General features: G+C 42.4%; 1 protein-coding gene across 2 annotated transcripts; it reads left to right on the top strand.

The window, feature by feature from the left end:
* The first annotated feature begins 4,371 nt into the window (after positions 1-4,371).
* On the top strand, positions 4,372-12,001 carry LOC115389085 (E3 ubiquitin-protein ligase MARCH9-like). 2 transcript variants are annotated; one of them, XM_030092476.1, is made up of 5 exons: positions 4,372-4,486; positions 5,215-5,512; positions 8,259-8,414; positions 9,389-9,581; positions 11,045-12,001. In XM_030092476.1, exons 1-5 carry the CDS (start codon positions 4,416-4,418, stop codon positions 11,362-11,364), a joined length of 1,038 nt encoding a protein of 345 aa, XP_029948336.1. In that variant the 5' UTR covers positions 4,372-4,415; the 3' UTR covers positions 11,365-12,001. The 2 variants fall into 2 exon arrangements, with proteins under 2 accessions (XP_029948336.1, XP_029948337.1); XM_030092477.1 differs by lacking the exon at positions 4,372-4,486 and having other exon boundaries at positions 4,729-5,506.
* The last annotated feature ends 3,400 nt before the right edge of the window (positions 12,002-15,401 follow it).

The raw sequence follows: 15,401 nt of genomic DNA, 5'->3' as shown, positions 1-15,401 counted from the left end.
TCCAGATAATTGTGTTCTTGCTGCACCCAACAGGAAAAGAGCATCAACACTGTATTGCCAAATGAAAACATGAAAAAAAAAAATACGTTTGTGACAGCAGCATGCAATTCAGAGAACAAAAGTAGAAAACAAGCTATTAATGTCTCCCTGGTGTTGGATTGTTCCATGTCTTTCTATCACACCAGTAACTGCTTTGGAACGCCTCTCAGACTCAACTCTACTGAGATCTGAGAAAAAAGATTTCCAACAATTTAAAAGTTTTTAAAGATCTCCTTTATCGAAAACACTTTAACTTTTTATGAAAAATGAGTAAAACAAAAGAAATGAGAAATACGCTTTTAAATAACAATCTATTGGAGTTAATTGAATCCCTTTTATTGGCATTATCCAATATATAAAAAACTATGCTTTAGAACAGCATCAATATTAAGGACAACTTCCATAAGCAAACATAGTAGGGGGATGTGATCAAAAACATAGAAGAATCGGCCATGACTGTGAAGTGAAGGTCCATCATTCTGGGAAAGTTGAAGCTCTCTGAGTGTTTCTTCAAGAACCACACAAAACCCTTCAAACACTGAGATAAAACCGAATCTCTGGACTAACCATGAAAGGAACATCAAGAGATCTCCCCTCAGCAGAGGATAACACTCTTTAATGTGGCCTGCTTTAGATATCACAGGTTAATAAATCCTCAGATTAGGGCCCACATGAATGCTTCCCACAGTTTAAAATCCAGCTCAGCTTCTACTGTCCGGAGAAAAATGCATGACAACAGGAAGACATATAAAAAAAAAATCAACTGAACACTTTAATGAGATTTGAGACTTCTGTAGATTTTCTGTTTTTGTGACTGGTTTCTCGATGTGTGTTTCCTGTTGTAAAACACAAAGGTGGCACTGCAATGATTCAGAGGATTTTGTTGTTGTTGTTGCTGTTGTTGTCATTACTGTTTTCCTTGTGATTCTATCGATCTATAACTAGCATGACTGTGATAACAAAAAGCAATAGAAGCCCTTCGTCACGTCGTTCAGTCTTTGAAGATGCCATGGCCCAGCAGGAAGGTAATGCTGCAGCAGATCACCTAACCTTCACAGTAAAACCTTAATGCAACTACAGCTGTTCGGGTTGAACTGAACTGCAGAAGCGGTTGTGGGAAAAGTCAAGTAGAAGTGGGAAGATGAGGTATTCATGGAGAAAACATAAAGCTGGCTGAGAAAGACCGAAGCATTTTCAGAGCTGGCAGCAAAGTAATCAGCAATACTTGAAATAATGTAAAAACATTTGAAAGGTTCATTGAATATTAAGATGAAGCAGAAAGAATGGAACTCAAGTTTATTAGCTCTTGTGAGCAGAGTGAAATTCATGCATGTGTGAATGCATATGGATGGAAGATGGAGGTGGGGGTTTGTGTCTTTTGCTGAGGGTGCTTCTTTAGTCTAATTTTTGAGACTTCAGGGGAATTTTCTTGATATTCTAGAGAGGTTGTATCTCCTTCCAGTCATGGTGTTTGATTAGCACCTTTCAATACTGAGATGAGACTCTGCATCCAGTGACTATCCCGTGTCTCCACAGTCCAGAAGAGAGCTCCACACTGTGACAGTGCTTCCTCCCACTAAGTTGGGGTTATCAGAGGCTCCCTCCAGAACAGGAATAGAGATGATGGAGTGGCCGGTCAGCAGTACTGACCTGGACCCCAGTGAACATTTGTGTGATCAACTTGGGTGTGTGATTTCTTTTCCAGTGTGACCAAGACAAAGTTTGGCTGATGGCAGGCTACTCCATAACATAAAGAAGAGGTGCCACGCTGTAGGAACTCTATATGCTGCCAATGCTCCTGTTTTTCAAAGCTAAGGTTGGCAATCCTGTTCAGAAACACTTTTCGTTGTACTAGGTGAAATGGTCCTTCCATCTGGAAAGCAGTCAATACATTATGTATTTATAAATAGAAATGGAAAAAGCAGACCGCTGTGAGAACTGCAAGCCTGTAAAACCTCTGACCATTCAGTCCGAACGGAACCCTCCTGTGAACAGCGTTGGGCGGAAAGTGTTATGCAGTGTCCAGTGCACAGTGCATTGCGTAGAGTGTGGTACGCAATCTGCAGTGCACGGTTTGCAGTGAAGTAAATAGAGAGTGGTATGCAGTGTGCATTGCGGTGTGTTGAGTGTGGTATGTGGTGCACAGTGCAGTGCGTAGAGTGTTATGCAGTGCGCGTACTGCAGTGCATACAGTGTTTAAGGCAGTGCATAGTGTACAGTGTGCAGTTCAGTGCATATAGTGCAGCGTGTAGAGGTTGTTGTGCAGTGTGCAGTGCGTAGAGTGTGTTAGGCTGTGCACAGTGCAGTGCATAGATGGTGCACAGTGTGCGCTGCATAACACACCCTACACACTGCGCACTGCAATTTGGGCACTGCAGTCCACACACTATGCACTTCGCCGCGCACGCTGCACTGCACACCACACTATGCACTGCACTCTGCACAGTGCACACTGCATACTACACTCAATGCATTGCACTGTGCACTGGACACTCTACTACGCACTGCATCGCACACTGAATTCCACACTGTGCACTTCAAACTGCACACTGTTGTAAAATTGTAAAATGTGAAATTTTGTGGCACTGAGTTCCCCAACACCTCCAAGCTACTTGCTGTCCAGTTAAATCACTCCATGTTCATTTCCTTCTCTTGTTTCATGTCTCTTTTAGTCTTTGTCTATATTTACATTAGTTTTATTCCAAAATATATTTGTTGCATGTCTCAAAATGATGTGTACTCTAAGTTGTCAATATTACTACTCCTAAGTAAGTGCAAAAAGTGAGATGTGTACTAAATGTCTTGTTGAAACAGGATTTGCTGAGTGCGTGTCTGGAATAATTAAGGCTGCTTGTTATTCTAAAAGAAACCATTTATCCAACACCATCTGCACACTTTGGAACAATTGAGAGTGATGATTAACAAGCGGATTGTGAGACAGTTAAAAAGAACTGAAGAAAACCAAAAACACGTGACACTCCCTTAACTGTGTGTTCAAAATAATGACTGTAAAACAGTAAACAACCAGATTTCGTCAAGACTGGCTGCAGATTTGAAGTGAAACAGGACAATGTGAGAAAAACAGTCTGTGTCTTTGCTTTTAACACATTTGTTTCTATTCAAAGCATATATTTTTCTGCCTTAATGTTTTCTTAATGTCAGCTAGGAGGCATTTCTTTTGTGATTCTTGGGTCATTAGCTTCTTTATAATTAAATGAAGTGCCACAATATAATTATTTTTTAGTAAATTGAACAAGAAATCCTGTACTGGATGTTATTTATTTGAAATTAAATCAAATCTAAAGTGACCAATGCTACATTTTTGAACATTATCAATGTTGAAAGTGTCCAGAGAGACAATAGGGGCAGTTTTTATATAAACACACACACACACACACACACACACACACACACACACACACACACACACACACACACACACACACACACACAGACCCAGTTTGACTTTGAATGGCATCTTTGCTCCACACACACACACACACACACACACACACACACACACACACACTCCCTGGTTGTTAGACCGTCGTTAGATGTTTTTTTAATGATGAGATGAGAAGCAGCACGTGGTCTCCGCGTCACGTTAATGCGAGCAGCAGCCTCTCCAGCGGATGGAGCCGGTCCTGCTCGGCTCGGCTCTGCTCGGAGGAGGCAGGCTGGCAGGATGCGGCTCGTGCTGAGGCTCCCCACATGAACCGCTCTGTGTTTTCAACCGACGATCCTTCGTAAAGAAAGAAAGAAAGAAAGGAAAAAAAAAAACCCAGAACAAAACCGGAAGGCGGCGAGGGGAAATGGAGCAGGGTGAAGTGAGACTTTTGTTTGATTCCCGCAGGCCCCGCTGCTGTGATTTGGTGAAGATGCGATGATGGTGATGATGATGAAGATGGTGATGATGGTGATGATTCGCGGTTGTTTTTAGCAACCCGGAAGGGAGAGTTGCGGTCTGCTGTCGGCTCATTTCGTGTTTGCAGGAATCCATATCTGGCATCCTCTCTCTCTCTCTCTCTCTCTCTCTCACTCTCTCTCTCTCTCTCTCTCTCTCTCTCTCTCTCTCTCTCTCTCTCTCTCTCTCTCTCTCTCTCTCTCTCTCTCTCTCTCTCTGATTTGTGGCGCAGAGGTGGCTGAGAGGAGAAGTGCCATCACAACTTGTCCTCGAATGGATTTTTATTGTTCGTCGGCCTTTGTTTTTTTTCCTCGCCCGGATTGCAACTTAGAATCCAGACTGTGAGAGAGAGGACAAAAAAGAAAAAAAAAAAAAGCGAAGGTGCGGGACAAAGCCCGCTTCCATCCGGCGGCAGCAGCAGCAGAGGAAGAGGAAGAGGAGGCAGGAGGAGGAAGGAGTGGTGAGCTGATGGATGCCACCTCGAGACAACAAAGGATGCGCGGCTGTCACCTGCTGTAGACTCGTCGTCCCATCCGCCCGGAGGTAAATGAGAAACTAATATCACACACATCGGAGCTGGACTGTGCTGGTAATAGGATTTAATATCAACCCCCCCGCCCGCCCCCCCCCGCAGCCTCCATCCTCTCTGCTCTTCCGAGGAAAACATTTTTTTTTTTTTTTTTTTTTTTTTTTTTTTTTTGCTTTTGCGGGGAGGGGGGGTCCTCAGACAGCCCCGCTGGTCTGAGAGCATCCGGAGGAGCTGTTTGGACCCCGGGATGCGGGATGGAGATGCTGCTGGAGCCCCCTGACTGTAATGCCGGAGCCTCTCCGTTCCTGGCTCCCAGCCTCCATTGAATCCCGACAGAAAACGCCTCTATCCATGAAAAATAACCCTTCCCCATTGGCTGGATCGCGGTGCACATGCTATAACAACAGGATATGCAAAGAGCTATGGGCTGATCTAATAGTCTATCATGTTTTTCTCGTGCCATATCTGTGTGTTACTTCTTAATAAGATGTGATCTGTCCACTTGAATGCCACTATTCAAATGCCTACATAATAATAATAATAATAATAATAATAATAATAATAATAATAATAATAATAATAATGATGGTTGAGAGAGAGCTGCCACAGTCATTGTGAGGGCTCTATTGTTCCACAGAGCGCTTGTGCCTGTGTCGTAAAGCTGCTGAAGCATGTTTAAGTATCGGATCCGGATGTTTTTCAATGAACTCAAAGTGTTGCTACTGATGCGCTCTGGATCAAGCAGGAGGACTGACACAGGCACAGACCCGGACACGCAGCCCAGGATGAGAGGACTGGCTATAGGAGGCTGTGGATGGCCGCAGCTGAGTTGCTCTCACCGGGACGATGAGGAGGAATACTACGGCTCTGATCCTCGGCCACGCAGCCTGGCCTTTGAGGACAAAGAAGGAGCCAAAACCCCGGGAGAGGATGCGGGAGGAGGAGGAGGCCTGGACGCTTCTTCCCTGCCAAGTCTCTCCGAGAGCGGGATGCGATCACCGCAGTGCCGGATCTGCTTCCAGGGGCCAGAGAAGGTAAAGGTCAGATATCGAGGTCTCCTTGTGGTTTGTGTGTTTTGTGGAAAGTGGATTACAGTAACTTTGTATAAGCAGGTCATTCCATGAGTCAGTTCAGGTAATCGTTTTCTCTTCCATCCATCTTCCTTACCTTCTTTGTTCAAATTAGGGTAGTGGGACACGGGAACCAGTCCCAGCTGACGTTGAGGGAAAGCCGCTGTACCATCTTAGACAAAGAGACACTAACATTCACACATCTACAGGCAGTTTAAAATGATGATTAATCTAATACAAATGCTTTTGGATTTTTAGGAGTTGGAGTATAGCCAGAGAAAAACACGGCTCTCACAGGAAGACCATGTAAGGTCCAGACCAAATTTCTGGGCCTGAAATTTCAAATGCAAACCACTAAAGCACTGGCATTCAGTCTATGCCTCTATCTCCTGGTAATCTCAGTTAAAATGTCTTTCCAGTCCTAGTTTTGGTGTGAAGGAACTCAAGCAATAGTTGAGATGGAAAATTTGAGACTCTCACCTTTAGGAATGTGTGAAACTTAATGAATTCTGCTCTACAATTTTTAGTTTCAGCTCTGGGTGTGTGACACTGGAGGCAGACGTTGTCCTGAGCTGCTCCCCGTAAGCATAGACACAATACTACTGATGATTATTGACTCAACTGACCCCACAGGGGGCCAGCCTCGGGCTTCAGAAGGCTTTATAGCAATATTCACAGGTGTAGCAGTCCTCCTTAAGACCTGTAAACGGATTTTGAGTTGTAAAATATTCATTATTTAGAGAGAAAGGCAGTATCTGTTCAGTGTATTTGCTTAAGGACTCCTCTGTAAATGCAGAGATCAAACCTGTCATAATTCCTTCAGGCTACAGGAAGGTCACACAAAGTACACCTGAAATTTCCTCTACACAAAAAAAACAAAAAACAAAAAAACAAAACCAAAGCTTGCAGCGTTTTTGAAAACTCTGTGTTTTGTGAACTGAGTGCATTAAAATCTGGCGGGTGAACTCACCCTTGAAGAAACAAACTTTCCTGGAGGTCTCAGAAACTTTAATTTAACCTCCAGATATACAACTAATTAAAGAGCTAGCACATCATCTCGAGCGAGGCTGAAATGTAAAGTGAGACGTGTGATGGCGTTGTCAGTCCAGCGGCCTCGGGGAGTATCGTGCTGACAACTCAAACCTGCACCAGATGTCCTGTGATTTCTTTTGAGGCTGCAGGAAAGTGACACGAGAGGAGCAAACTGTATTCAGATGAAGGTGTGAAGCAGCAAATACGCACCCAGAATATCACACACTGTCACACTGATGCGTGTTTTTTCAGTGTCTGCCGCTCGGGATGTAAAGGCATAAGATATCCTTTGGATATTCAGTGGCGGGCACTGGATGATAGCCATAAAAATTACCCATCCACTGTATTTTCCTTCCAAGTCAGCACATAACTATACACTCATCGCACATGATGCATGAAATAGCTTGATGGTGATGAGATGTGCTCATTTTTATACAATGATTAGCCGTAATTAAATATGGATCAGCTGCCAGAAACCTTTCACAGGACGTCTGCGAGTGTGTCACGTCGTGTGCTGATCGTTGCACCAAAAATGTCATTTGAAATCTTCTTTTGGGCTGAGTGAACCACCGCGGTCAGATGAAGCTCCAGATAAGCTCTCACATGTTTGTGGAATTATTTATCCATCCATCCATCCATCCATCCATCCGTCCGTCCTTGACCACTTTAAGCAAGTTAGACACACACACATGCACACACACAGAGCTAATTTAGTCTGGCTAGTTCAGGACTTGGGCGAGGATTTGAACTTTACCCCCTCTATTGTGAGGCCACAGGGCTAACCACTGCACTGCAGCACTTCACTGCTGTTGTGGAACTGCATGTTCATTCATGTGGCTGTAATAGTCCTGAAGTCAAGTAAACAATTTTCGGACTATAACAAAGACACAGTTTCATTTCAGAGCATTTGAGGAGACTGTGATCATAGTGACTCCAATAAAAAAGGAGAATTTTCCCAGACAAGGCTGTACAATGGAGATGTATGTTTAACACATCAGTGGGATGTCACGTAACTCTGAAATTATTTTACAATTTTAACAACAAAATAATAAAGTAATATCAACATTCAGTGATTGACAACGCTGCTTGTTTTCTGTTGTCCAGCCTTTGAATGTCTCACTTATATACAGTAGCTCCCTGAAGAGACTTGAAATGAAGAAGAATTATTTGATGTCCTTGTAACAAGGCACCTTGTTGAGGAGCCTGATGTCACTACAGTACTCCACCAGCACAAAATAGCTGCTCAGAAAGCCAAATAATTGTTCAAAGTAGTAGGAAATGACAGTGAATCAGGGCAAGAGAGGAGGCTTCGCAATTGTCAGAGTGAAGCTGTCAGGCCGAAGATAGAGACTGAACAACATCTGAGACGCTCGGGAAAAATAAGTCTGCGTCGTGTCGTCCTTTTCTCCACCGGTGGAGACAATTCAGCACTGTGAGGTGGAGGCAGAGAACAATACAAAAGGCAGAGAAACAGAGCGACTGATCAGTCTTTGTTCATCAGTTGCGTATCGCTGAATATGATCGTATTGCAGAGAGGCGCATATTCATTGCATAACTTCAACACAATCATTCACAGCTCATAATATGTATATATAGTCATAGTATATACAGTATATATGTGTACAGATGGATAGACATGCTGTGTGAAGGGTGTTGTGATGCAGCTGTCCTTGTTGTCCTGCAGGGGGAGCTGCTGAGCCCGTGTCGCTGTGATGGCTCCGTGCGTTGCACCCACCAGTCCTGCCTGATCCGCTGGATCAGTGAGAGGGGCTCCTGGAGCTGCGAGCTCTGCTACTTCAAGTACCAGGTCCTGGCGATCAGCACCAAAAACCCTCTGCAGGTACACCGCCCCTCAGCTGTGCTGTCCGTCATGGAGGAAGATAGTTAAATTATGAATAATAATGAATTAATGACACATTTAAGCATTTCATTTGGCACTGTTAGTCCTCCATACAGACTGTGTCTGAAGCGAAGCCGAAAAACAAACTCATCTGTCAGGAAGAGCAGAAGTTGCCTCCAGATATTGTTTTTTTAATGATAAAGGCAACATACACAACGCCAGGAAAAGAAGGCACACGTCTCTGAAGTGGCACGTGATGTTCCATGTTGTTTGACAGCAGACATAAGAGAACGTATCCCCAAAGGCCCTCAGCCTCAGATCCGATCAGACGAAGCGCAGCTGCACCGTCTCACCTATCAGGATGATGCACACCGTTTACAGCTGTGTCATCTATCCGGTCTCAGCTCCTTTTAAAATGAAATATTTGAACTACTATAGCTACAAATAACAGAGCAAAGCATGTGGGAATTATCGAAAGGCGCTTTGACATTTTCAAATGTTCATACATATAATAAAAGTGTATCTTAATATTAGTGTACATTACAAAATTGTAGAGACTTAGTGAGTGGATGATCCCGTATTAGGATTGTATTATTTTGTAGGTGCGTTGTTCTACACTTAAAATTAGGACATGTAAGTAAAAATTCCATCTAATGGTGAAAAGATCAAAGAGTACAAACATGTTATTTTGTATTGTATCCATCCTCAGAGAAAGCAAGACGAAATAATGTCTATCCTTATTCTGCAAATCATTCAGATGTTCCATAAATCACAGGAAACATTTGGAAACATGTGCTGATCTGGAAGCCTTGTGCTCAGCAGAGGTGCTGCAGCAATTTGTTCCGGAAAGGTTTTGTCTGGGGCGGCGGGCAATCCGGGCCTCCGCTATTATGTCAAATAATCAAGAATCATTTTGCAGTTCACGGCCAAATGACTGTTTCCGTGTGTTTCTGTGTGTTTTTGTGTGTGTCCAGTGGCAGGCCATCTCTCTGACTGTGATTGAGAAGGTGCAGATTGCAGCCATTATCCTGGGCTCTCTGTTCCTCATCGCCAGTATTTCCTGGCTGGTGTGGTCCTCGCTCAGCCCCTCGGCCAAATGGCAGCGGCAGGACCTTCTTTTCCAGATATGCTACGGCATGTACGGCTTCATGGACATCGTTTGTATAGGTAAGAATCAAAAACCGCGGCTGTTTACTTTTTTTTACAAGCATTTTCAATATCAAACTAAATAAGTGTCACATTCCTAGATTTTGGAGTGATCCTTTGATTCACAGATCCATAAATGGATAAATAATTCAATCAGTTAGAATTTGAAACCACGATGGAGCATAAACTCACAATGGTGATCTCCGATCACCTCTCCGATGGTCAGGAAGTGTTGGACCATAGGAAGTCAGAGTCCAGGGTTGCCAGGTCCTGAGGCTCAGAGCAGGCAAAAAGTGCCAACACTGTTGTTTTAGAAACTGCAGAGTGTAAAACCTCCTCCAGCATTAACACCAGGACCAAACCTTGTGCCAGAGAGTTCCTTAGCTCTGATCACATGGCCAGACTGCTGCATACCAGCATTTCTGTCACCAAACTCAAAGCATGCTGCCACTGCAGTTGTTTAGTGGAGTGAACCAATATTTAGAAACGTCACGGCATGTCTTTTTAAGAAGTAAAGGAACATAACCTCACCCTCCAAAACATTGGAGGAGCTCAATTCCTTAAATTTCACTTCAGCCCAAAATGAACTGTGTTGCAGCCAGTTGCAAAAGAAGGAAGACAAGTCAAGCTGTTGCTGCTTTGTTTGGGTACAATAAACATGGGTACAATGAATCAAGAAACACTAAACCTCACGATGTCTAACAAACCTTTTAAACTTGATTTTAAACTTGTGAGCCACTTTGATTGTTTGTGTTATAATTCCAGTGCGTTACAATGATTCAGCTCTCTTAAATCAAATCTTTCTGCTTACACAAAGCTTTAGCATAAACCTACACTCTCAGTGTCGCCCACTGGACAAGGCGAGGTGTGTAACCTGGTAGGGCGACCTCCACTGACCTCTGATCGCTCCATCCGACTCAGCAACGAAGGCTGCAGTCCAAACCCTGATGTGTCTGACTTCACATCCTAAGGAACAACATAGACGATCATCAGAAGCCTTCCTTGAAAAGTAGAAACTGCTGTAACAGCATAGTGCTTTCTATTTAACCATCCATCACACCAGGGCAAACATGCAAACTCCACAGAGAACGGTTAATGAGAAGAGGCTGTGATGGTGTGTGTGTGTGTGTGTGTGTGTGTGTATTTGTACTGTTTGCTCTCTAACCTGAGGATATTCCACCGTTTATACCAGCATGTTTGTGGTTTGCTCCAAACTGCAGTCTTTTGTTTAGTTTTTTTTTTTTTAATTTGTTTGTGAAGGGATTTTCTTGAACATGTGGTCTCCTTGAACTCCGGTCCAAAATAACCACAAACGAGTTCAGCGCGTTTAATCTTTTTATTTTTGAGAACATATAGGTGGAATTAGGGCTGTACCCGCTGTACTGTTTACCGCTCTGGAACAATCAGGTGTTTGTCTATATATGTAGCCCCGCTTCCTGCCTCAACTCCCTTTCGTCCTTTTTTTTTTTTTTTTTTACACCCAGGCCTTATAATCCATGAAGGATCGTCTGTTTACCGGATCTTTAAGCGCTGGCAGGCGGTGAACCAGCAGTGGAAAGTGCTGAATTATGAGAAAGCAAAGGACTTAGGCGACCCCATCAGCTCCGGCGGGAAAGGCGCCGGTCGCGCCGAGAGGGACCCTTCTCACGTTGTCACGGACAGCGAGCGGAGGGCGAGCCGGCACGTCAGGACTATTCTCCACCACCACTGTGGCTACACTATTTTGTACATCCTCAGTCAGCTCAGACCCAACAACCTGCACAACAATAACCAGGAGGTGGTCATGAGGGTGACCACCGTATGAGGCCGAGTGGCGTCCGCTGACGGGAGTGCGATGACCTCCGGAGAGAAAGAAATAAGCCTAATCTGCCATAAAAACACTGCCGTAAACTTCGTGTCTCCTGTTTTGTTCTCAAATCGTTGCTGAGCTGAGGACACTGGAAATTTTACTGTAATAACTTTTTGGATCGGGAGAACGGTACACTTTTATCTTTGAAGATAAAGACTGTGAAATACGAAACAATAAAAGAATAAAAAATAACAATAATAATAAGTGAACATGGAGCTTTGATTTGTAAAGCCGTTAGCCATTTTTTACCACCATGACAAATGTTTCAAAATGTAATTGAACTGTTTTGTTTTTTGACTTCTTTTTTTTCCTGAAGAAAAATTAAAAGTGTTGTTGTTGTTTTTGATTTGGATCTGACTCCATCAGAGAGTTTTATGGTGAAACTGATTGTTCTCCCTCTCATGTGACTACAGTGCCCCCCCTTGATTGTTCCACATCTCTCTGTGGGTTTGACGTGATCTCGTCGATTGAAAGTGTTTTTTTCTTGAAGCAAGACTGATTCGTAAAGACAGACGACTCAATAAAAATGTACTTAAAAATATACCCTCAAAGTATAATTCATGTTTTGTAATAAAGATTTTTGTTGAGCTAAGGAGACTAAAGTGTGTCTTGAGTTTTGTTTGATCGGAACAGAACATGCTGAAATCAAATGCACCAGTCTTCACTCACAACATGCAAGTTCATGGGTAAATTGCTGCTTTTCTCTCCAAATGCATTCTTGGTAAAGTCATCATTAGAAGCGTTTGCCATGTTTCAGCCATGATCTTGACTTCTCCCCATATTGTGCCAGAAGCTGCAACATGAAATAAAGACTATATCGGTTTTGTTGTGGAATTTTCAGTTTGAAAGTACTCAAGTAGAAAAAACAATTGGGCAGAAGGTGAACTTTTTGGAAGTTTTCCATTTGCATGTTAAGATATGGCCACACGGTGGAGCAGTGGTTTGCACTTTTGCCTCACAACAATAAGGTCTGGGGTTGAAATACTGGCCAGGCTTCACTGTGTGGAAATTACATGTTCTCCCTCTTCTGTATGAGGGTTTCCTCTGAGAACCCCACCCTCTGCCCACAGCCAGCTTCCATCAGCTCCACTACCTTCTGATCCTGAACAGGATAAAACTGTATAAAAGCTGGATGGAAGTTAGGATATATTAAAAAACATGCTGTAACATGAATGGTTTGAAAATAACGCTTCAAATGACATTTAAAATAACTGAATTATATTAAACCCTACTTGCATGATCACATCTTGGTATCGCAGACTGCATAAAAAGATTTTTCCTCTGTCATTTTTAAAAATATGAATCTAAAAAAGTATGACTGCTTTTTGTTTTTAAGTCTTTTTTTAGTCTGATGACGTCTTTCTTTCAACACATCGTGTGATCTTTTAGGCGATATTCTCCAAACACAGAGGGAGCTGCCATTAGCTTCATGTCTGACGATTTTTGGCAGAGTCAGTTATTATCCCGGACCTAAACTGTCAGAGATTTCAGTAACATGTCATTATCTTCAGTCCCTCTTCACTTGTCATCCAGCTAAACATCAAAAGACAGTGTGAAAAAAGTAATTCACAGCTGCATTCATCCTATCTGTATTTTAAGTAGTACCAAAATGGTGTCTAGTATAAGAATAAAAAAAATAAGAGTGGATGCAACCTGATTTACATAATGTATCAGCGGGACCTTGACAGAAATAGCAAAGCTATCAGAGCGGTAGGCAAACTGTCATTTTAAGGTGCTGAAAATGAAAACCCTCACCGTACATGTCTGGCAATTTATGCATAAAGTAAAGTCTAACATGAATCTTAAAAAGATGGCTTTGGTGCAAATGATCTAGAATATTGCTAATCTTTGGTGCATTAAGTTATAACCACGAACTATTTGGAAGAACAATTTGGAAAATGTCTCTGGCAGTCCAAATCCACAATGTGGACTTATTCTTGCACAATTAGCCCATCCAGCCTTCCATTTTTCCCTCTTATGGGTTGTAAAAACTAATTTATCTGATGATATTAAACAGGTGAGCAGTACATTAGTGGTGCTCCAGTTATGTGTGGTGAAAACAGAGCACTCTTTCCCTGGACCCAGGACCTCCTGCTGGACCAGGTTGCCTCTTTTTTTTTTTTTTTTTTTGGCACTAATGCAGTTACAGACTCCACAACAGTCCAATGCTTGAACAGTCTGGAGGCTGTGAGCTCCTTGTGAAGGCTGCGCCAATGCACATAACTAAGTGAGCTAAGTGAATGCATGTTTTTTATTGACAGTCAACAATGGGCGAAACGGACAGAAGTCACAGGAGAGCAGAGGGGGTCTGAGACCTGTTTTCTATCAGGCCACAGACAGAGAATCCACTGGAAAAACATTAAGTGGAGATGCAGTTGAGACAATTTATTACCAGGTCAATTTTGTCAGGGTTCCATTCACAGAGAATCCATCAGCATGGCAACCATGTTCAACAAGGGGAATCCAGATACTCTCATGTCCAGGGATAGATCAAGACTGTACAGATGAGAATCAGGGAAACAATATGAGAGGAATGAACACCAACAATACAAAGACATGCAATGGCAAGAACAAACTGGAACCAATATGATGAGAGACTGAGATTTATAAACAAACATAAAAGAGCCTGAAGAGAATCAAGAAAGAGCCTCAAGAAAACGAGAACCAAAACAATGTGGACTCCCCTACAAGAAAACCTGAATCTTCATGTCTTCTGTGCTTATTGAAATGTTACATCCACCGAACTGACTGGTCAAAGCTGGTCGAGTGTGCAAAAAAATAAATAAATAAATAAAAGGGACCAAAGAGTGCAACAAAACAAGTAAACAACAAAATTCAAGCTATTTCTACCTGATAAATGATTAAAGAATTCCTCCATTCTCAATTTTTCTTTCTTGAATTTTTTTTATAAGATTTGTGTCAGAGTTTATTTATTTTGGGTTAAATTTACTTTTATAGAGAAACAATGTTCCCATTGTAATTTACGTATGTTTCTTTGCTTTAATAAAGGTTATTGAGTTGAATGGCCTTTTTTTTTTTTTGTACAGTGATTCCGTACTCTGGGTATTGTTGGAGGAAACTTATAAAAATTAGGCCCCCAGTTGGGCCAGAGGCAGCCCTGTTCAACAATGGACCTCTGACTGTGTGTGCGGACGAGGCTGCCAGTGCCAAGACACAAGTGACAGCTTGATGTAAAGCAGGTAGAGAAACGGTGGTGATTGTTGGGAGAGGAGGTGAACAGTCCCAGGATCCCGGCAAATGGAAGCTGAGAGCCCCAGTGAAACGATGCAGACTCTCTGTTGTGTGTTTGATTTTGTAGTACGACAGAAATTTAAATTGAGGAGAAAAATGACAGCCGATGCTTTCAATCTGTTTAATTCTTGATGTTTTCATTTTAAACTAACTTGATGAGTGCCATTAATTTTCTGTACTCCTGAAACTCCTGAGATCACCCGTCGATGTCAACATGAGCATGTGAGACTGTCTCTCTGCGATTGCTCTGTGATGGCTCACTCAGCCGTGTGAATTATGCTTTTCTTATTGATTAATTTTCTTTACTGGAAACGACGAGATGTGAACAGTTATCAAAATCAGGCAGATATGTAAAAAATTCAGTGTGGTGGAACACCTCCAAGTTTAAGCTTTTCTTTCAGACAAGTAGCTATGCTGGTTAATTTGGGATATATTCATTAGTCTTCATAACTCTCCACAAACAGACACAGTGCACACACAGTGTTTCCTAAAATATTCATATTCATACATCATATTACAGCATGTATGTCTGAATTTTAAAAATTACAAGATTTGCATTTTGGTAGATTTGGGGTTTATTAAAAATCTGCTTTAAATACTTGTTCCTCAAAAAGTGTTTGTATTACAGTGAATTCAGGAGGCACGTATATTGAGCCCAGCTCTATTTCATGTTTTCAGGGATTTTGTGAGGTGGGAACAAATCAACATGCCTCCATCATACAAGCTGTCAGGGTTTAGTG

The sequence above is a fragment of the Salarias fasciatus genome, chromosome 5, assembly GCF_902148845.1.
Source record: "Salarias fasciatus chromosome 5, fSalaFa1.1, whole genome shotgun sequence".
NCBI lineage: Eukaryota > Metazoa > Chordata > Actinopteri > Blenniiformes > Blenniidae > Salarias > Salarias fasciatus.
This window is presented reverse-complemented; position numbering and strand designations above follow the sequence as displayed.

Bases quoted from the DNA above. Each gene is read 5' to 3' on its own strand.
- LOC115389085 (XM_030092476.1), top strand. From the start codon at position 4,416: ATGCCACCTCGAGACAACAAAGGATGCGCGGCTGTCACCTGCTGTAGA. The intron at 4,487-5,214 runs GTAAATGAGAAA...CTCTGGATCAAG, and splicing joins GTCGTCCCATCCGCCCGGAG to CAGGAGGACTGACACAGGCA. The intron at 9,582-11,044 runs GTAAGAATCAAA...TTTTACACCCAG, and splicing joins CATGGACATCGTTTGTATAG to GCCTTATAATCCATGAAGGA.